General features: G+C 36.4%; 1 protein-coding gene across 2 annotated transcripts in view; it reads right to left on the reverse strand.

Moving 5' to 3' along the window:
- Nucleotides 1-5: 5 nt before the first annotated feature.
- Nucleotides 6-24,053, reverse strand: part of LOC128896357 (tachykinin-like peptides receptor 99D) — an 83,749-nt gene continuing 59,701 nt past the window's right edge. The window contains exons 4-8 of one of the 2 annotated variants that reach the window (XM_054159702.1): nt 17,297-17,515; nt 13,183-13,333; nt 4,934-5,130; nt 3,163-3,302; nt 6-1,484 (exon numbers count right to left, since the gene is read on the reverse strand). In XM_054159702.1, coding sequence (XP_054015677.1) covers nt 1,366-1,484; nt 3,163-3,302; nt 4,934-5,130; nt 13,183-13,333; nt 17,297-17,515 — 826 coding nt within the window. In that variant the 3' untranslated portion in view covers nt 6-1,365. Of the gene's footprint in view, nt 1,485-2,973; nt 3,303-4,933; nt 5,131-13,182; nt 13,334-17,296; nt 17,516-24,053 lie in introns of both variants that reach the window. The other variant, XM_054159701.1, reaches the window with a different exon arrangement.

A 24,053-nucleotide genomic window follows, 5' to 3' on the forward strand; every position in this document is an offset into this window, starting at 1 on the left:
CACATATATCGGAAATATAATTAAATTTCGAATGTATTTGTACACAAACAAAAACAATAGCTTCTCATATTAACGCTAACACATTTTTGTACATATCGAACAGTATACTCATTTCTTATCTTATCAATAACCTTTTTCATTACATTCAATATAGTAACGTCTATATGTACACTTAACTAGTATAGTAAAAAGCGTTTGTTTTTCCCAGAGTATTTTTGCTCCGCATTATGTTATAATTGATGACCTAACAGAAATTGGTACCAAAGATATTACCTTTCCAAACATTTTGGTTTCAGAATTTAATGTAGGTGAAGAGTTTCTTATTTATTTTTAACTATAAAAGAATAGACTATAAATTATGTTTGTAGAAAAAGAGGACAAGATTGATTAATTCCTTCTAAATGCAAAGCAGTTAATATTGTATTGTCAGTTTCAAAGCCAGAAACAAAAATATTGTAAATTATACGGTAAACATTCAAGAAATATTCGAAAAAAAGTAAAATCTACTGTCCTTTGAAATAGGAAATATCTTTGTCCAATGACAATTAGTGTTCGTGGTGTACGGATTATCACGGTCACTAATACACACGGTAGGAACACGAATATTAATTAATTAAGCACCTTATCCTTCACAAACAAGTAATACGCATTAAGTCTCTATATCGTACTGTACTGTACATTCTCAATATGAATTCTTCGTAATTTCTCTCAGACCCTTCTCTGTCAGGAAAGAAACAATATTTGTAAGTAGATCATTGGTCCGTTATTGTTTATGCATAGATCAAACAACGAATAAGAACACTGTGAGGAGAAAGAATGACCACAGTAGCAATTTTTGTTTTATGGCAAGCCTCGCGAAACTGACTAAATCGTCTGAGCCAGTACGGTCCGTCGTTACTTCCAGCGCTGATCTTTCTTTCTCCCCTGGATAGTTGATTCAACGAAAATAATAACGAAATTGATTTCCAACTCTGTGCGTCGTATAATAACGTAGAAAATGCAAATTCGAAACTTGCGCTGAAGTGAAGCGTTCATACTAAATAAACGTGGAATATATGGGGTTGTGGAGGAACTCTAGCGCGATTATCTGTCGTCTTCACACTGCTTCGAAGCTCGATTCAACGGTATTTACATCAAAACTGATACTCTATGTAGTGTTCGGCAGATAGTTCTTGTCTCATCGACGTCAGCGATGTTTGAGCTTCTGGTCAATAATGAGCCTCGAGTTGGCAAAGAAGAATCGGTATTCCCTCTCTCCCATGGAACCTCTTAGATCAATTGAACCTTGAAGAAGGCTGCTGGTTTGGATATGTACTCTTATATCCAGGTGTGTACTCGTTGTTGTTGAGGATTTACCTCCTCCTGTCAAGACACGTGCCCTCTGGTTTGGGAGGTATCTTTCCATTTCCTTCCTCGATGTTGAGCCAGAAAACGATCGTTTCCTCCTCTGGCTGGTTGCAGGTACAAAGGTATTCGTGCTGTGCCTATCGAAATTATAAACAGCTCTTGGTTGCATCGATACAACGATTCATGCGTATCGATTTCTATCGAGTTGTACAATTTATTTTAACAGGGAACATCGGCGACAACTGTTTAAGGGATGAAACTACCCTTCAAAGTTTCTTCTCTGTGGTGCTATTGGAGATATAAGATAGTTATGTTTTTTCTTTTTTTTTTTTTTAAAGAAAATACGAGGAAACTTTATTATTTGAAGTCTCTATGGCTTCAAATAATCAAAATAATGGTATACGTATTATTCTCAGAAGAGATTAAAATCTAACTTTGAATATAATCGCCTTATTCTCATCTCACGTGAAATTTGCCGGTGTCTGGTGTAAACATCGGTAAATTTGATTAGGAAACTTCGTTAGAGTATCCCCAATAGTTTCTAAGATAGCATCAGAGCGCCGCCACTTTGGAGGGTAGTTTCGCTACTCAAACTTGAGTTACCGCAGCTAAAAAATAATTGGCATTTGTCGTTTGCTGTACTACAAATCTACGAAGTTTCATAAAAGTTGGCGTTAGGTGTTTCGATGTTCCTTGCAAGAACGAAATGTTAATGTACAGGATTGTTCGAAATAAATTCCATTAAGCGTATACAAAAGATTGGAGTTGGAATTATTAGAAAAAAAAATATGTTTACAAAATACTTTCATCTGCTTTTCACGCGTATGGTATTTATGAGTTGTGGATATCGTTCGATGTGAATGGAACCAGGGCCTAAAATGTATAAAATACGTAATAAATAGTTTCGTATTTTACTTAGATAACATAGAAAATTTATTATCGATATAACTCATCATTACATTATTTTTGCTATTATTATTGTGTATTCTGATCAAATGACTTCCCTCGTTAGACAAAATACAAGCATTATACTTTCCAATATCGTTCACTTAATAGTATTTATAAAGAATAATTTATGTGTCGTTGTGAATCGTAGAAGCATAACTTCGGTGACTTTTCTCGTCGAAGGCACATTGTTATTACATTTGTATTTTAGGCCCTGAATGGTATGGCGCGACCCTTATTTGATTTGCTCCAGATAAATTCGATGGTCCCTTCAGTTTGATCAAAAAGTCGCGTGAAAGTACACGAGGAATCAAAGCAGACAATCACTCAGTGAAACTAGTATTTAAAAGCAATATTGTCGTTTTGATTCCTTCGCTAACAGCGTTGGGGTAAAATTTAATTCGATAATTGTAATCAAAGAATTTCTTTGAATTTGATTGCTCAGACTATAATGATCTTCTCCATTTGGTTCTACCATTATAAAATCATTATATATTATACATCAATCATTAATTATGAAACGATTACATTTTTGATCATAAAATCATAATTGAACAAGTTAATAAGAAATCAGATCATTCTTTTTAATCGTTGATACTATGTGATCACTTTTATGGATCAATTACAGGAATCATTAGAAATGAACCAATTACTGCCCAACGCTGCCCTACTATGCGTTACCTTTACTATGATTCGCGTCGTCATTGGCTTCACCAACGGCGACGTTAGCCGATACCGATAGGTCCTGCAACTCTATGTAAGAATTTCGTTCGTCCGATTGGGTGGCTTCGTGCTCGAAACGTGATTGGCTCGCGAGTGTCGTGGACGATGTAGTGCAAGGACGTTCCGAGGACGTGCAGGAGGACGTACCGTTCCGTGACATCCTGGTTTGCGGACTTCCGCTGCAGCTATATCGAGACGTTACGGCTTCTGATCTCGATAACGCTGGCTCCATGGGGATGCGTATCCATGGACACCAGGAGAAGAAGTGAGCGAATCCTCGTCGAAACCTGAAAGATACAATGTTCCTTTCAGCAATGACCGAACCAGTGGCTTTCAAGCTTTTTCAAAGGCTTCTCTTAAAAAAAAGGCAGAATTTCTTTGCCTGAAATTCAAAGACAAAACATTCTTTTAGCTTTATTCGAATTAATTGAGTCAGGGTAGAGAATGGAAGTGTTGTCTGCTCTTCATGAACGAAGCCATCTATATACTCTTTTAAATTATTGGAACCGCATTAAATACTTTTATTTTGTTAATCCAAAATTGAGGTGCTCCTCTTATCTCGAATGCATCCTATCAGGTTTTCATATCCTTTGATTTCATCTCTAGTTTGTTAACGAGCCTGCAGCCAAAATGATCAAATTCCCACGAAATTGCGTTGGTGTAGAAATCTCTAATTTCCTTTTTACGGAAATTCATATTTAAATGCGGGATGCACATTTTCAGGGACCACACGTGAAAGTTTGATTGGAAAACGCAGGGACGAAGGTTACATATTTTTCCATATGTGTGGTCTCGGTGCACGGGGTATGTAGCGCGCAATTTTACCAGTCCACTGTGACAAAATTGTTCGTTACCGATAGCCGTAGCATTTCAGTTATTTGATACGAAACGATGACACCGGGATATGGTGGATTGCTCGGGAACAATTCCTGTGCGTGACGTGTAAAGCGGTTCCGGAAAATGGCTATTTTCGCATCAATCGTCTAGGACACGTTTCATTCGGTTTGTGGGTGAACTGACGTTAGATGGATTCGTGAAAGATAACGAATCGTGCGGTTCTTTGACAAATAAAATCCTACGAACATTAACGCATTTATGATTAATAATATAACAGTACAGTTTATAATTTTGAATGGAGTGGGTGAAAGTAGTAAAAATGAAATAAATTAAGAATCTGTAACGAGAGAGCCTTCGTGATATTAGAAGTGAGTTATTCTGAGAAATTTTTCTCCTGTATCCATTATTTTCAAATTCAACAAGAATTAATAATACAAGGAGAGTTGACTATCAGTTGCTCAATACGCAGAAATGAGAAAGCTAAATTAATTACGAAATACATAGCACTCGACAAGTCTCCAATAAAACGAGCAAAGTTTTTGTACAAATTGCAGTATACTTTTTCATATTCTCGCGACAGGAGGCGATAATTACGTTTAAAAGGGTGTCAATTTATCGCACTGTGCTAACTTTACACAGTTCTGGGCGTTGAGTTTAAAATGTTATGAAAAATGCTCTCGCGTCGCGGGGAAGTTCTTTAAAGTTCAATGACAAATAATAGATAAACTTTTCACGAAGTCAACTCTTTCATTCCTAACTACCCTCGAAAGTTGCGAAAGTCTAATAACGGCGTAGAGACGATTACTGTCGCTATCGGTGCTCTACTTTTTGCTGCGAGTAGATTCCATCTCCTCTTTTTGTTACGTGTTCGTTTGCAGTATTGTAAAACCTCTATTATCTCCACAGAATCTTCATCTATTCTTTTCCTATAAAAATTTTTCTTTCCTCCTAAGGCTAGCTTCAATTGCCCTTTTATTATTCGAAGTATTTTGCTGTATTTGATTAAGTGTGCATGGATGTGTCTGTCTAAGAGTTTATTAATTTAAAGGTACTTACGCGCAGTGTTAATATGATATTTTACCTGGAATTCATCCAGCAGTAGATTATAGGATTGTACATGCTGTTAGACATCGCGAGCCAATAGATGCCTAAGAAAACTTCTTGGATGTATGGTTCGTTCGTAATCTCGGGCAGGTATGACGTTATGATGAAGTACACGTGAAAAGGTAGCCAACAGACTGCGAATATCACCACCACAACTATCATCATTTTTACTACCTGAAACATCATTTCCGATTAATATAGTACACCTGTTCAATTAATATTTTATTTTTTTTAAACAAGCAACGATTCGAGTAGCGGATACATTGATTAATAAGAACAGTAAGTGTTTGTATATTTTTTGCGAGTAAACAAATGTAATCCATTATTTACAGTGAAGTATAAATAATATTTTACAACAAAATTTTTCTTGAAAGTTTTCTTGGATATCGTACTTCCTTTCCTGCAAGATGAATAATAAAAGGCTTCGCGCGCAGATGGAGTGCAGCATTTGGTAGTAATCGTAAATTTCTACTGTACATTATAAACCATCAAAGGAAATGTATGTATCATCACGGCAATAGCACAAAGAAGGTTCGTTAACTATGCAGCTAGACACGATATCCACTGCATCGTTCAGTATTTCGTTTAATGGTCGTACTCACACAATGCTTTTCGTCTTTGACAATTTACGCAGATGTTTACGTGTGGTAGTGCATTTAGAGAAGACCGTTCAGGACTTTAGACTGTCTCAACCAGTATAACGAGCGAATTAACACGTTTGAATCTGAAGAACATTTCTCGTTATCAGGTTCAATTACAGAAAACGGGGAACAAATCTAAATAAATTAAAAATATAAGCATGAAACGTTGACATTATTTACGATTTCATTAATAAATATTCCTTTTAAATTATATAAAATTTGAATTCTTTTATCATTCACTATCAAGGATTCCTAAATTAAAAATAATTATCACACTTTAAGGCAACACGTTTATATGAAAATTGTAGTTCGTGAGAACCTCATTTTTGATGGTTTTTTAATCTGTCTACATTTTCTAGGTAATTAACTAGTTGTTAATTTTGAGTACTTTACAACTTGTTTAGCAAGCCCATATTCGAAGTTGCAGAACAACGTTTGAATTGGTTGTGAAACGGTTCTTCCACTTGCAGAACGTTTCACGTTAAAGGGGAACCACTAATCAACAGACGATTTCGCTCGTAACGAATTTATTGCTGCAATTTGCTTGCAAACTTTTTGTTTACGCGCAATTACTCTTGCATGCGTGCGACGTATAATTACAATTGCGGTTAAATCAATTTATGAGAGCGATCAGTCCGAAACAGCTCTATTTAAATACATTGGGATTTCTAAATATTATTATCAAATTACGTAACACATGTTTCATTTGGATATTCTAAAATCACCCAGAACATTATCCTAGTTTAATCAAATTTTTACATTGCATTGGAGTTGAGTACGCCGACTTGCAATCGGGTTCGCGAAACATTCGTGACACGCAGTTCGTGCTGCGTTACATGTTACATTAAAGCTGTCCGTATTCACCCTGAGCCTAAACACCCGCAGCAATTACTTGTTCGTTCGACATGTTCGTTGCAACTGACAGCGCGTCACGGATCTCAATGATTTGCAGTTGAGCTCGTGAAATATCCGTGACACGCTCGTGGAATTCGTGTGGCATTACATATTGTATTAGGCTTGCCTGTACCCGAGCCTTGGGTAGATGTATGCAGCACACAAGATTCAAGGTTGATTTAAAGGGTGCGAAGGTGTTAGTCTCGATTCGATTGTCGAGTCACTCCACGTGGTGAGACCTGGTAAACGGTATTATTCGTCACGAACAATCCTTCGTCGGAGGGATAATTTATAATTTGTAACTTTGTATCTTCCACCCACGGTAAATGGTTTATTTAATTGTTCCTTTAATATTAAAAAAAAACTACTCCAAGCAGGTGACGCACTAAAAGCGAGAGTCGAGCAGACCCACGCGCGCCTACTGTTAAACAATATTCCATAATTAATGGGTAAACGAAGTCAACCGGCCATCTCCAAGGTAAAGTTTCATGCCACGGGAGTCCACTTTAAACTTCGCCACGAGGAGATCTTCATTGTTCGGCTCCGCCTTGCGATACCACTAGCCCATAAAACTACATCATTGTGTCATTACATGCACGTGCACTCTTGAACCTAAGTGCACTATGGTGAGAAATTTCTTATCACTGACAGGTCACGTGTCGCTTCACTAATTCTTCATACAGAGAAGTACACTTCGTGTACTTCGTTCGTCAATTCTGCCAGTATTATATCGGAGCGTTATAATAGAAAATACTGCTCTACATCGATCAGGTAATCCATCTTTTACTCTTTCGCCATTTTTATTCCTTCGTGGCTTAGCCTTGTCGCGGTAAAAATCTCGGCCACCTCCTATTGTGCTTATTCGTGTAACTGGACTTCCGGGGCGCATTCGTGCTGTGCAAGGCCGCCGATACCCTGAGGTCGTTTTCGTGTTGATGCCTTTAGTTTCTTAGTTTTTGCCCGCGGGGTTTCTCGAGAGAAATAGCAAAACTATGTGCTAGTTTCGTTGTTGGATCATCCCTTAGGCAGTGGAGACAGTTTCAGGGAGGTTGAGGCAGGTTGAGACCTCGATCGGTGCCAGATGGCGATAAGTGATAAGTTTCGTTTCTTAGTTTTTCGCATGTTATACAAAAAATTCTCTATTAGTGCATTGTAGCTTATTTTGATTTTAGTCCTCAGAGGCTGCAGCTATGCTGGGTTGCAGCTGCGGTACGGGTTTGGCGAACCCGAGGTACCCGAGCTCCTTGTAAGGGATTGTAGGAAAAATAAATTCGTTAAATTATAATTTATTTTTTATTGAAATTGTTTCATAGAATTCAATTTCACAATGGACGAATGAAAATGTAATTTAACTAGTCTAGATGCTGAATGTCTGATTTATTAGAATTGTGTTTCATTGAAAGAAAAGCTCCTGTGAATATACCGAGACTAATGTTATTTAAATTAAAATAGTGTAGCGTATAAAACAGGTTTTTTTCAGTCAGGGTTAATTAGAGGTTTATGCAATTGAAAACGTGGGTGGTACTTCGTGTAGTTCTATGTACTTTTTCATTAAAATAAACTTGTTGCATTAACTCTATTTGAATTGCAACAGATGAGAGTTGCTTTCTAGGGTTTCACAGCAAGTCAGCCAAGAATTCAACAAGGCTTCGTCATTATCACGTGCGTTCTTCGTCCATACGAAGCAATACACTTTCTTTTATTCTCAGAACTTGCAAAACCCTAGGACCTTTATATCTACCTTTGATCTATCTGTATATCTATCTCTATTATTTGATAACAACAATTTTTGCAGTATTCTTGACTTTTCGAGATATTTACTGATACAGTGTTAAACATATTGCACATGGAAAGATGAAAATATGGGATGGAAATAAATACCGCGGAGTTGCATTCTTGCATTCCTCTTAAAGGAATGGCATTTCGATATCACATTCACGGAACGACGAACGTGCGAACCTGGTTCGATGGTATAACGTGACCAAATTCATTTCGGGATCACTATGATTCGAACGTTCCCCGGTTCTTATCCAGTCAGATAATAAGAGTCGTGCAATTAAGGTCAGGGAAAAGCGGAATTCTTTCGTTGGAAGTCCCAGCAGACACTCCCTCGCGACTTCCTGCTCCAAACCTGAATGTTAAATATCTTTTCCAAGTTTCCTTTTGTTCCTTTCAATTCTCTAACAGACCAGTTTCCATCTTCCCCATTTTGTTTTCAAACTTACACATAAGAGTGTTAAATACTGAAGTAAAAGGAGACATAATGTGAAAAATTTCAACATGCAATATAGTATGAATCAAATATGGAAATAATAATGATAAAACTATAGTGTTATGAAATTCATATCTTTATATAGTAATTCTTATATACTTAAATTGAAGTATGTTTTGTTTTTCAAATGTTGTAACGTGTATTTTATATTTTATATTTCATATACTTGTGCATTTGTATAATACATATCCTTGTATATTTTTATTTTATTCTATTTATCCCAAATGTATAAATATGCGGAGTTTAACAATACCAAGAAAGTATGTGTATAGTGTTTGGTAAATCAAATAAGAAAATACCAAGATTCCTTTTGGTCCTGCAAGGTATAGTCGCTAAGAATTTCTTGTAGCAGTTTAATTTATGTTAGAGAGAAAATTGTTAACATTAACGGTTGCTACAGAGCTGTACTTTAGAGCCTTTCCACGGTTAACTGACGTTGACCACTGGAACATAGTGTCATGACATGCATACCAAGGTAGACCAGCGATCCTACATGTGGAGGAAAACACAGGCTCTTTGCGGTTTAATCGTAATCCAATAGAACCACTTGGCCGCTCGGGGAGAATTGTAAATTTCCTCGGACACGTGCCCAGAATACTTCCTTAGCCTTTTTCCTGCTTTCGTCACCTTCATTCAATTAAACGACCAACTTGACCTGGCGTTTAATTTACTTAAATATTAGCTGTTTCTCGAGGGCAGCTTATTTCATTTTTTTTTTTTAATAGTTTTCACGTTCTACAAACGTAATTGTAGCAGAGAATTTGTTTGTATTTGACAGGAAATGCATGTTTTTGATAGAAACTCGAGATTCTCTTTTAGAGGTAATAATTATCGAGTTTACTACTTGCCGGAGGTAACATTGACCGACCAAAGTCACAAAACTACAGTTTCCACGATACCACTTGGCTATTTCGCAGTTCTATTTCACTTCCCTTTACTCTCAGTCTATGTCTCCTTCACTAGTTGCGGATTATTTTCTATGGGCGAGCAATTTTATTGTAAACCATTAATCTCTCGAGTTAGCATTTAACTGGCTACCGCGCCAGTCAGACTGCTCCATTTTAACTGAAGAGTCTCTTACCAAATGCATCGTGGGTCAAGCGGAAATACTCTCAGCGTTAGATTTTAGTAGGACTTAAAGAGGATGGAGTTGCAGTATCAATAGATAGAAAAATAATATTCGCTAATGAAATGGGATACATAAATTATGCACTATCTTTCGAATAGAGTCTATAGAATATTTTATAGTAGTACTTCATCACAGTTAATATCAGTGGCTTCCAATTTTACTAATATCTCATCTAGCATTAATTAATTATTTCTTTTATATCAAATATTTCTTATCAATGATACAGAGATTAAAAGCTTCTGTAGAGTCCTGTCTTCTATTTTGTTCACCGGTGCATACGCATTCAATTCTTTTATATTACTAAAAGAATCGTTGGTTTAATATGGAAGTCCTAATTCCGTTTTGTTGGCCTGAAGAGAGGCGATTTAGATGATGTTCTTCCCATTGAATGCTCTTTGAAATATAATATAAAAAAAAGAGCTTTTGCTTACGCTCCTCGAGGAAACGTCCTACTACGAAAGTACACGCTGTCGTATTAAGCTAATAGAGCTTTTACTTGGAACGACCTCTCTTATGGCGGCATTCAATTCGCTACTTGAAGCTTTCGCTACGGTGCGTTATGATTGAATCGTGTGAAAAAGATTTCGTCCGTTATTCCGCGAACGAGCAACCAAAAGCACGCGGATAAATATAAACATAGCGACTGGTTGGTTGATTCAATTGTTGCTACATTGTAAGTTGAAAACGATAATTAAATTTGATGTTTGGTGACGACATCAAATATTTGGCCGATGATTGATCGAACATGGCCGAGACGAACGAATATTCTGCCCGACTAGATTGAGATTTATTATTTGTAGAAAAGTTATCACCTTTTGGAAAATACATATAAAATATTGAAATTATAGAAATACAATTTAATCTTGTAATTTTGTAAATTTTTATAAATTATATAGAAATTAACTAATAACTCTCCAAATTTTACATCGATTAAACTTCAATTATATACGGTTTTTAAACTTCAGAATAATATGATGTTAAATAACGGGGGTAGCTTTTGCACGAGCAAACTATTCTGCGAGCCCCCTTTGTTGCTCCGTTCTGACAAGGATTTTGATCGCTTCGCAAACATATGTTAGGAGAATAGAGGCAGAAGGTATTAAAATTCTGCATGGAAGGATGGGGGCTGCTGCACGCAGCTCCACGCGATGAAACCCAGCCAATCGATGTTATTTAGCATTTAATTACTGACTGTACTTCCAGTAACAGGGCAACGCAATCATTAATTACGCAGGGAATAATATGAACAAATTAGCTGCCATTCTTCGCGTGTAGTTTGCCACTAGTGTTAATTGTGCGAGCCATCTTTTTTACTCGACAGAGACGAATGAGCTTGGAAGCGGAGATAAGCCAAGAAAAGTTGCAAAACAGTACGTAGGAAAAGAAATAAATACACGAGTAATTCGGAAAGATAGAGGATGAGAAGTTTGAGAAATTATTACAGAGATTGATCAAAGTGTAATACTTAATTGTGAAACACGAAGATAGATGAAGAAAATTGAAAAAAGGAATTAGAACGTTTAATAGAGGCTGTTAATACCTACAATTCAGCATTAAAGTATCGAATGTTTGTATTTTATACGTAGTAATTTGATTTATTTCAGAGGATAATACTAGAATGCTGCAACGTTCAACGTTAATGGAAAGACTTTAAATGCTTGCTGGGTAAATATTCGACGTGTTAACACTTCGCCAGCTGTGCACTGTTCGTGAATTACGGTACAATAACATGGCTTAAACTTCCATAACTCCTCTAATATGAGTATTCATAACATGAAATTTCCAGATAATAATCACAATGTCCCTTCGGAATAATTGCTCTTAATCCTGTTGAGCTTATGATACAATTTAGAAGAAGATTCTCAATCTTCTTTTGCGTAGGTGGTAAAAATGAATGTACGAGATTGCGAGGCAATTGGAAAGACCTTCTAATTACGACTTATAGCGCAGCTTAGCGTTCGAACTGGCAACCAGTGTTCCACGTACACACGGATATACCATAATGCCATAAGCTTAGACATTCTTCCGACTCACGTTTGAAACTAATCGCTGACGTGACTTTTCTCGTTGCGTTGTTATCCTTGCAATTGATATTACTTTATTTACTCCCGAGTTGCTTGGAAAGCCACGCTGGAAAAATCCACTGTATTGTTGAGCACGATTGCTGTAGCAATGGAAGAGTTTTATACATCTTTCAGTAAGTGGAGAAAGTATAAAAACAAAAGTATAAAACAAATTTGATGATTTTCTACACATATATTACATGAATTTGTGTAATGAGTGATTAAATTCGATGATTATACATAAACTATTGTATTTTACAAAGCTTGGTGATAAGAACTTCAAATTCTACTATTAGGTGTCATCAAGACCTCTTCGCACTAGTAAAGTTTATATCATGAGTTGTAAAAGGAGTTTATCCCCTGTAAAACTCCTAATCGCGTCTAAGGCAGGATCTGTTACATAAAAGCCTCACCAGTAAATCTACTTGCATGGCAAACCTGGAACGAAATGATAAAAGGGTTTGAAGATGTTTTTATGCTCTCTAGGTTCTTAAAAGTATCTGGGGAAACATATTTGCATTTCTACGAGGATCCATAAGACCATCATTCCTTTTTTGCATATCACTCCACAGGAACAAAGAGTTTCTTCTTTATCTATCGAAAAAAAATTTGATCCAAAGAATTGTCCATCTTAACAATAGAAATTATTATCTCAGCGAGAAACAAAAGTAGGAAGTTTCGTGGAAAACACGGATTAAAAGTTAAACGAAGAACGTTTCGACAACTGGTAACGATTTAACTTTCCGTTATTACTCGATACTTACTTTCGTACTTAATAATTGTTGGAGTCGCAGGTAAAGGAAGTCGAGAAACTTGGAAATTTCCACCAGATAGCGAAACAGTGCTGATAAGAAAACTTTACGAGTTTGAATACTAATAATGTTATTAATCTGCAGGACAAAGGCTTTATACAAACTTCCATTCAAATTGAACATCTCTCTTGTAAATTTTTTCAGCATATTATACACGCAATTTTGAATTTTTGAATTTTGAGCTCAGATTCGTAATCAACGACCTCAAAAACCCTCGAATACCAATATTCATCCAAATTCTTTTGCTTAAAAAAGATTTACGAAGACTAAACAGTTCGTGACAAGCGAAATTCCATGCAGCAAACCTGAGGTTCATCTAGACAATAATTATCTACGAGCCTCAATTAATTTCTGGCGATAATTAACGAAGGTTTTCCTCGAAACCTATGAATTCATTAGCGAAACTACTACATACCCTCCGTTTGCTTCGTATACTCTCCAGCTGGCCTGTTGTGTTTTCACCAATACTTTGCGACCCCCACAGCTCCAAACCGATTCTAGCATATGTAAACGTCATCGATCCAATTGGCAAGAAGTATGTCAACACCATGAAGATCACGTTGTATCTGCGAATAGAGAAAATCGAAATTAATCAACTCGCAATTGACAAAAAAAAAAAAAAAAAAAAAATAGTATACATTTTCCAATAATTTGTATGAAAGTTTGGACGTCATATTACACTTGTGATATTTTTTAAAAATATTACCAATCATTAGGTAGTGTCAGAATAAGCACTATTTACTACGTTTTAACTCCTCTAAAACGTGATTCATTGTTCTACTCGTTAATCTTAACAATGTGTAAAATGAGACTCACGCCAGTGGAATGATATTTTGAAATTAATGGTAATTGTAATTTCGGGATAATATTTCAGTATTAAATTAAATTCTATATCGAACACTCAGCGGAAACGCGATTTCAATTCTTAATTCGTCGCTTTCACGGGATAAATTAATTTCACTGCGATGAAGAACACGCGATTGCACGCTGATCAACTTTAAGCGTAATCCTGTTCAAGTGTAATTCGTGAACGCACCGTAGGATCATTCTCGTAAGCACTATTTACTACGTTTGAAGTCCTTTTAAACGTGATTCATTATTCTATTCGTTAATCCTAACGATGGAGGTGTGTAAAATGGGGCTCACGTCTGTGGAACGATATTCTGAAATTAATGGTAATTATAATTTCGGGATAATGGCATTGATTCGTTAGTAACACTACCATAAATATGCGATGATTAGTGCCTAAACTGCTACTTTCTAACAACCTGAGGGACAGTGTTATACTCGCAATATAAATACGTAAGAGAATATATGAAGTATTTGTCAAGATTGGTTCAGGCAGGACAGCTTAAAGGATTTCGGTTTGGAGGAGTTTTGTGACTGAGGTAAAAGGATGCTTATAGCTTTGTGCGATGGCTCAATGAGACTCCGAAGCACACTTTTATCAGTTCCGCTTTGTAATTAAAGGTAACGGCGCAGAACGCCGGCGAGGGTTCCATGTAGAGTATTCCGTCGGAGCCATTAAATCGAGAAATTGCAGATCGTTTCGTTACCTTTGAGAGTTAGTAGCAAAGTCCTCATTAAAAGATAATTTCCACTTATTGCGTTCCCCTTTTGTATTTTTCAACTTGAACCTGATATCGACCTGTATTGTTTTCTATTTTACCTCCACACACGACGATATATAATAACTGTGATTCGATGTGAGTATCGGTGTAAGTTTTTTAACGACAATTGTTAAATTAATCACTTTTAGAATATTAATTTTCAAAGAAATCAAATCGTACCCGATCGATGTTTATTTTCATATCGAATGTATGAATATTCCGAGCTCGCTTAAAGTGTATATATTCCATCGACATTGATATCTTTTAAAAGAAACGAACGCCCTCATTGGAAATGACAGGATGAAAAGCAGCCCATTGAACGAACCTGTTATTAGTTTACTGACGAACAAAGTGTAATTAAAACTGAATCTTTCATCACCTGACGTGAAAACTCCATTATAAAATACGTGTATTGTTAAGTGTAACGTAATATCATTTGCCACTAGCATTCCAAAAGATTCCGTTGATAATTAACAGAATCCAGTTATAAGGTATTATTTATTTCTAAATTCCAAGTATTCTGTTAATTATTTTTATTTCATGTTTGTTACTTTAAAGTTAAATATTTTAAATTCTCAGGAGACCATCTGTTCAGCTAGCAATAATAAATCTTACAGAACCTTATAGAAATTTAATTCTTCTTTATGTTAATAGCACCAAGCACTACGTTTATCAAGCTCTTCTGTTGATTAACGTTCTCCAAGTCGATCAGTTTATCTTCTAAAGGACTTGTTTATTTTTAGATATTCTTAATGAAGTGTCTTTCAATCTCACAGACATCTTTAATCATAGATTCCATTTTTGCTCGTATTGTATCCTCCGTTATTAAGAAACGAAACGTTTCACTTTTACCGTTACTGTTGAAATCAGTTTTCAGGAGAACAATGCTATTAATGACCTCTCTCTTTTAGCGCAATGAAAGTTTTACCTGTCATCGTAAAGAATGGTAGCTGGAGGGATGATATTCGTTTTATGATAGATCTCTTGACCGACAGGTTCACCATCAGTCGTTTAACGGTCGTAAACCATTCGTGGAATATCACTGGTTGATGAGCGAATGCTGGGATTTGCTTTTATGGTTCTTCAGAAAACGTCGTTTTCACGCAATTTATTTCTAGGAAGCACCTGATATTTACATTCGTATGTCCCCATGATATTTACGGACCACTTTCAATTTTTTATTACTCGTCATTCCGAGGATTTCGATTTGGGTTACTACCAGAAGATTTTCCGGATTTTTAATAACAACTTCAAATCAATAGAATTCTCGACAGGATAAGGAGTTTACAATGTCATTTATAATGAAAACAAACAAATTAATGTGTATTAAGTTTAACATCGAAGCTTCAAAAATAAAAATATGTGGGAAACAATAATTCATCTTCTTCGAATGAAAACAAGTATTTAAATACTCTTCTAAATTTATTTCAATTTCAGTTCATCCAGCGTCAGTGTGTGTCGCTATTATTAATTTTTTTATTCGATAGGTACGCCTAAGTAAAGATTTGTTAAACAAGTGTCTAACCGAAGAATCCACCAGCAAATCCACGTGCATTTACATGAAACTTGGTATAAATAGGGCAGCCGTTTAATCGAGCCAAATTGTTCTGGTCCCGATGTGTCCCAATTAACCGGAATCGACTGTACTAATTGTTTTGGTACAAAGAGCAATATTACTGCGTTTTGTCCCAGATCTGTTAGATGAACTCGTCAGTAGCTTACCTAGTTTAGACTAAATCCTATTTCAGAAGTGACCTCTGTAATCCTCCATTGGATGAACTTTATTTTATCTTGGAAACAAGAACATTATTTCTTGGCTATTATTGGCTGGCATTATAAATGCTGTAAAATTTTACACGGATTGAAAATTAATTAACCTTTTGAGGCTATGATCTGGAATTTGTTGAAAAGAGCAACGACACATCTATTCTGTTATTTAATCTCTTCAAGAAAGAAACTTGTAAATGATATCCATAATTAAATAACGTGTTGAATTGAAGTTAACAAAGTTACTGAAATGGGGAAAACTGTAATGAAAACATCAGTTTCAGAAGGTGGATCCGTTGCTTCCTTAATTCAAATGCCACCGAGGCGTCAGTGTTGGCCTGTACTCTGGATCCTGTTAATTATAAAATTTAAATAAAGTCGGTAGTGCGCGAGACACCTCCGGAATACTTACATAGTTGAAGCAAAGTTTCCTGTATGCGATTAAAATTCTTCCAATCCAACCCCAGACTTAACCCACTTCGTAAGAATGTTGGAACTAAAACTATAGCGTCGAGTCGAGTCGTAGGCATCTCTAGGTCACATATTCGACCTTCGTGCCACCGCTAAAGTGGACATTCTTCCTCATTTTAATAGGAGAGTCCCTTTATCATTTGTATTCTCGATAAATTTAATATTCAATCATCTAAATCCGATCTAAAATACCACTCAGGCAAAGTACAACTCCGCAGCTAAAACTCTTGTCGTCAATCGAGAGGACTTCCAGACTTTTTCATCTATCGAATTTTTTAAATCGCAAGAAAGGTATTTCATTTCCCTAAGCTTTCAGAAAGTTTCTTTCACGACAACCAAGCGGAAATATGGGGACAATTCATCCATATTCAGGTTCAAATGTTTCGGTTGGCGTCCCTTCAAAGGGATAAAATTACAGCTTTGGAGCTGGCGAGTGAAATTAGTAATTCCAAATTGTTGTATTTATTTCAGGTTATTCGCGTGATACCTTCTGTCGATGAACAGACCGATGATTCATCGTATCGGAGATTTATGGTGGCACGAAAAGTTCCAAAAAATTGTTTTCGATGAATTTGAATGAACGCGCTGTAGTGGGGGCTTTGTTTTTCTTTCGATTCCAGTCAGGACGAATCGGGGATATTGAAGTAGAGGCTTGGGTCGTGGTAATTAAGGTAAGCTCACAGGTATTCGTCGTAGCTGAGGCCATTGTCGTCCCTGTTGGGAAAGTCGCTGTAGCAGATCACTCGCACCTCGCCACTGGCGAAATTCTGCGTGTAGGTTGTGTAGAAGAGCAACATAGGCAACGATAACACGGCTCCAACGATCCAAATGACGACTGCTACGCAGAGTGTTGTTCTTCTGCCCATTCGAGGTCTCAACGGGTTCATGATGGCCATATATCTAGAATGAAATTGAGCCAACGATTAAAATTTATTTGTTCTATACAAAACAGTGATAAGAGAGTGCTACATAAACAAAGTTTACAATATCTTCCAAATGTTTTATTAGCAGTTGGATTATTAATCATAAAGGGGATTTATTTGCAGTCTTGTGGAAAGCTTTAATTTTATGGAATGGAGAATGTGTGTCGTGTTAAATTTAGAGCTTCGTATACGTATCTACAGCTTTCATTTATTATTATTGCAATATTTAATTTTTTATTTGGTTAATGTTATTCTCAAATACTTGATTCTAATGATCTATTTCCTATGGTTTCACATCAAGGTACATATTTATTTATCGTTTCAATACAATGCAAAGTACGGTCTGATTGAACACTTTAACGATGGATCACGTAAATCTCCATGCTTTCGCAACCGAACGTTGACGACCGATCGCAGGGATTTGTGTCGTCCGATTTCCCGTGATCCTTTCAATTTTCTTTACAAACAATAAAGCAAAAATCTGCTACTTTGCCTATAGAATCCTTTTTATCGATCTATTTCTATTAAATAAAAATGAAAAATGAAAAGGATTCAAAACGAAAGCAAGTAGAATTTTTTCTAGGAGTGATAAACTAATTTCTGAACAAATTTTCGAAATTCCCTTTCATAGCCATAACGTTGAGGAAGCGCAGTTAAATAATAAACAGGATTGAATAATTCTTCTCATAAGCACGATGTTGGGAAACATGAAATAAATAATGTAAACAGTCCTCGGTGAATTAAAGTCAACTCCAGCGCGTACCTAGGGAACGAAAAACCAATTCATTACCAGTGATCCATAAAGAACGGTAATAAATTAAAGAAAATCACCCATCCATAGGCATAGGGTTGGATTTCTCGAACCTTTACGTTTCTCGAAGCCGGTAATATAATTTCCCACAGCCAACCTTTCTCCTTTTTTATAAAGATTTACACGGGTTTTCCTGCCATTGAAACTTTTCCCATCAAGGGAACTCTGCATAAAGTGTCTTCGTATATTTCCTCAAATATAAACACACGTATGTACTTTAAACCGAAGATCTTGTAAGTGCTCCTCTGTTGTATCGCTGCTCTTTGCATATCACTCTCGACGAGTAAAATTTCACCTTTGTATTTTCATTTTCGCACCATTATGCCACTCAGCAATGGTAGTAAAGGTTCAACTTTGTTTATTTTTAAGGTTGCTTGAAAGGGAGTCAAAGTTTTTTAATCGATCGAATTGAATTGATTCAAAATTTTTAACTACGACATTTTCAAGTTTTCTACTTTGTAGTTAGAATAAAATAAAATTCCCTTTTAAATTGCACTATATATTTCCACTTACTCCAACGTTAGCATAGAAATTCGAACGAAAATGCGAAAATTTTAGGACCATATTTCCCTCGAATGCTATGCAGCGTAGCGACGTAATTATGATAGTACACTCGGTTTCATTAAAATTCTTTACAGCTTCATGGTTATAGGTGCGCATTATTGGGATGAGATTTTACGGCGTGGCAGACTTGGTTGTAAATTTTCCGGTCCATGATCATTTTACTCCACGGCGATAAATCAGCTTCAAACGTCTCAGCCTTTTTTCTCGCTAGCTTAAGGTGGGCAACCGTCTGAGATTCGTCGAGTTCTTCGAGATACTTTTTCGCCAAGGTTGATTTTCCATTGTGTGACGGTTGAAATTCAAGTAAATTTTTACAGAGATTACCAGCTTGGAAAATGGGTTGTAACTGGTAGTGAGGAAAAAGGGCGGAAACTTTTATGGAGAAGAAGCGATGTTCATCGATGTACGTGGCACGTTCACCCGGAAAATGAGAATTGGCGTAAAGGAGGATGGTCCGAGCAATAAAGCTAGTCGTGAAATCTAATTTCTAATATCCAGAGGACCACGCAATTTTTGTTGGAGAACAAATTACAGGCACATGGCCCCTTTGTGATATTGCTTTGCGATCTTTGAAAAAGGACCAGTTGGAAACTTTTGTGGTATATTTCGTTATTTTTAACAATTCTTTTAAATATTTTAGGTGAGACTCGAAGAGGACTCAATTTTTTAAATCTATCTTTTTTATTTCGTTATTTCAGAGTTCATTTAATTTGTACGGGTAAATTGTTTTAGAACCCTAAATAGAGTACACGTGCTCTTAGAAAAGTGTGGTTGGTAATCCTAACCGAATATTTAATCTCATCATAGGCCACAATCGAGTTTACATCGAGTATTTTATAATTGTACACTTTGGTCACATTTAGGTGAGATTTAGTCCAAACTGGAACGGTACGAGGAAACGTGTTTTACGCGATCTTGCATAGCTGGCAGGATATCGCGATAATAGCTGCCCTAAGCACTTTCCTCGATATTCGAGTATGGGCGAAATAAGCGAAATAGAAAAGCGGTCGATAATCCATATAGATGACGACGGAAACCCGATTTCTCTATAAGTAGAGTTACGTATATCTTGCCATGGTTGGTCATAAAAGTCCAGGTACAGCCCATAAGTGTGCAATAATGCAGGAAATATGAGCCACGATAATTTTATAGCTATTGAATTGATTGTTGGTTCAGGTTAAGAATTCCTTTAACAACGCTGGGTGAAGTTAAGGTTCAAATGATTTTACTTTTCTAAAAATATGTGCTATCTAAATAAAAATAGAACAGACATTTAATACATGTAGAAATAATAATTTCCTGGCAATCTTTGCCTTCCAGCAACGAAATGTCCTCAGCATAACTACGTATAAACCGTGCCCATATGGAAGATTCAATCTAGTTCCTCACGAACATGGAAATGCACTCGATTCGATTGGTTCGAGGTTATAAACCCGTGGTCGCGAACCAAAAGAGTAGCGCCAGATCTCCCAAGATGATTTGTGCGATAGCTTCCAGTGGCGTTTCTATGAAATAAACCTTGACTCGAAATCTGTCAACGTTACGTAAGAAGCTTACGACCAACAACTAAATATTGGACGTGTAAAAGAGGATCGGACGTTCACGGATGCTTCCTGAAGTTGCCATTCGACGATTCTTAAACTCCTTTTAAAATGTAGGTCGCAACAGAGGGTTTTACGACGGAAGGTTTATGCCAGTCGAATGTAGGATCTATAGTGAGCAGAATCGTATTCGAGATGTACACTGTGTCGGACGAATTTTTATCTCTGTAATAACAGTCAAAAATTTCTGGGCCAGAACTTCCTTCTCCTCACAATTTACAGCAAAAGTTGGAAAAATAATTTTATCCTAGCGAAATTTGATAAATCCTTTACAGATGGCCACTTGTGGTAAGCGCAATAACGACTGTGGAACATTTAAATCGATACAATTCAATCAGTGGTTAAATAGCGTCGAGCATTTGATAAACAATAATCATGGGATTTCAGCTGTTTATGTGGACGAGAGACGCATGTACATCATATCACGCGTAATTTATCTTCAGCTAACTACACTGTGCAATTCCAGGCCGCTGTTCACTGTGCGGAATATGGAACTTTAATGTCATTATACCATTATGTACGTCGATTGAGCTGTACGTCACATTCGTCGATGTATGTTAATGTTTGCGCAATTAGTTTGAATAGCGTCGTCGAGGAGACAGCACGAACTGAAACTGAAGAATTTCAGCTAGGAAGTGTTTCTATTTTCAGATAAATTTTAATTTTATTAGTAGTATTGTGCATGTCACAATCGTCGATGTATGTTAATGTTTGCGCAATCAACTTGAGTGTTACGAATGAAAGACCATCTTAACGTGGAATCTAAAAATCTTCAATTCAGATTCCTTTGATCTCGAAACAAGCTGTCCCAATTTTCACATTTTATTGGTACTTGTCCACGAAGCTTTAAAGTTCGCACAATTGTGGAAATAATTTTCGCAGTGTTTCTTAATGTAAATATTCCAAAGACGCGATACTCTAATGACCCTGTCGGACGCAGAACCGGTATACGCTCTTCAAAAGATAAATGATTCAATTCTATTCTCTCTGTCGAGAACACGGCTTCATCAGGTTCCGAGCAAGTAAAATTAATTAATCGTCTACATTACTTCCGAGACTAGTAACTCTTCGCAATTGCTCATTGTTGCGCGTTCATAAACAACGCATATTTTAACGTCACGAGAAAAGTGACTTATCGGGATCATTTTCGATACGAAAGTGGTGTATAGTAATTTTTCTAAGGCACGTTACATCTCATTTTATCATGTCTAGATTTTAGTGATACTTTCATACTGCTTTAGAAAGAACAAAATAGAGAAATATATGTATTTCCTTAAATTCAGTTTCTAAATTGAATGAAGGAAACATGAATTACGAAAATTGAGCGAGTGTATAAATATTAATATTCTCATGATTCCACGATAACAACTCATAACGTCAGTAAAGTATAAGGACCTGATCCTGCACGTTGCAATTATTTAAAAAATCTTTACCACTGTTCGTTACCAATTCAAACATGAAATCTTTTATATCTAGACGGATGAACTTGCTCCATTATGTTAAAGGCGACTCGTACGTGCCCTATATCAGGTTATTTGGCGTGTCAGTGACTTAAACGGCAGAATCTGATATCGCATGCTACCAATCCGCGAAAGTTCCGCAAACGACAGCTTCTCACAACTCGCAGCATTGTATAGACGATATCTTGACCTGAAATTTCTGCAAACTTTCTGATGTCTTCTGGACGCCAACCCTGTGAGGAACTGCACACACTTTGCCACTTGCGAACTCCGTGCATGCCATGCCCTAGAAACAAGGCATCCGATCAATTCAGACCAGCTGAATGTGTCTTAAAGTGGCGCCCTTGATAGCTGATACATCCCTTCTTGTGCGTTCCACTTTTATTTCGGTTTTTGTACACAAAATTCGAGATCCTCTTGATCTATCATTCTTGCACGACGACGGCTTCTTCTGTGGTAGTTTCAAAGTGGCGACCTTGATAGCTGATACACCTCTTTCATTGTGCTCCAGTTTTCTTCGAGTTTCTGCGCACGAAATTCAGAATCTTCCTGATCTGTCATTCTTGCACGAGTAGGATTTTATAATGACTAGAAATAATTAATATTTAATCTAGGAAAAGTCATGATAGCGTTTAACTTGAATTTCTGTAATTTCTAAAAATTTCGATTTTCATTTTAATTAATTAATTGATTAATTTTTTCATTAAGCGTGCGACACTGTCTGTAATAATAACGTTCGCATCGCGATCCGGAGTTAAGATTCGCGCGCTGGTCTCTCCTCAGTATCGGAATGTTTTCTCGAATCGATCGGACCATCGTTGGCACTGACAGTGGCATCGGAATTTTAATCGGTTCTCCAATCGTCGGGAAATAGCGCCATAGGTATTTTGATTAAAACTCGCGTTGTGGTTTATGTTCGCCTTCCCATTTCGATTTCCGTAGATCTTCATACTTTATTTATTTATGTGCTCGTGTTGTTTCACGATCAAAATTGCTCGACGACCGAATGAAATACATCGCAGGATATCGATGGGAATGACAAAGTATCGAATAAATACTGTACACATCGATATAATAAATAAATGAACATTAATCGTCAGTTTTGATGTAGCTATTTGTATTTGCGTTTCGAGTCGTATTTACGGGATAAATAATAATAAGAAGGAAAAAATCCATAAGATTATTCAACCTATTTTTCTGATGGTAGATGTATAATTCTTATTCAATCCAAGCAATAGGTTGATAGCAACAGGTTCCTGTTCCGATTACCACGAGGTCCAAGTTAAGTGTTGTCGCACAGGAACATAGATCTTTAATTGGATTCCGAATTCCAAGGCTGATAGAAAGAGCAAGCTGAACGTCAAGGTTTATTTAGTTTTTATAGGATTAAATAATTTCACTTACATTATCAAAACAAATTATCGTATTGTTTTGCAACGAAATTCTTAAAGTTAATCGGCTGTGAAATGAATAACTATTTTTTTTTTGTTACTGAGTGCACATTAGTTAGCCTTGCAACGTAATTTATAACAACGTAATTATTATAATGTACTTAATGCAATTTTATAACAGCGATGTATGAGGTGTAATATATAATTTAAGTTAATTTTAATGTTACTATATTATCATATAGTATAATACCAAGCTTCTTGCACGTAATAAGCAAGATAGAGTAGTTGTTTACGTCCGACCTTTCTTAATTTTATTTACGTTTTGTAAAGAAAAATATTATGCAACGTTCACGCAGTTTCTAACACATTTTAAGCAAGTGTCAATATATCGATTTTCGCTCGCCATCGACAAGTTCGTCGACGGTAAAGATAATTTGATCGACATCGCTCTTCGCGTCTCGGTTATTCAGGTTACACTTGACACTTTGAATCATATTATGACCGATCTGCCGCGGTGATTTATCTGCTTTAACGGAGAAACTGTCGGAAGCTCTACTTTCAGAAGAATGACTGACGTAAGGGATGATTACGCGGACAATACCTCCTGTTGATCGATGTTTTAACACTCCCTGACTATCTCCAAAACGAAGTAAAGCCTCTATTTTGTTACATTTTTCGTGAGGGTACT

Source organism: Hylaeus anthracinus, unplaced genomic scaffold (assembly GCF_026225885.1).
Source record: "Hylaeus anthracinus isolate JK02 unplaced genomic scaffold, UHH_iyHylAnth1.0_haploid 0, whole genome shotgun sequence".
NCBI lineage: Eukaryota > Metazoa > Arthropoda > Insecta > Hymenoptera > Colletidae > Hylaeus > Hylaeus anthracinus.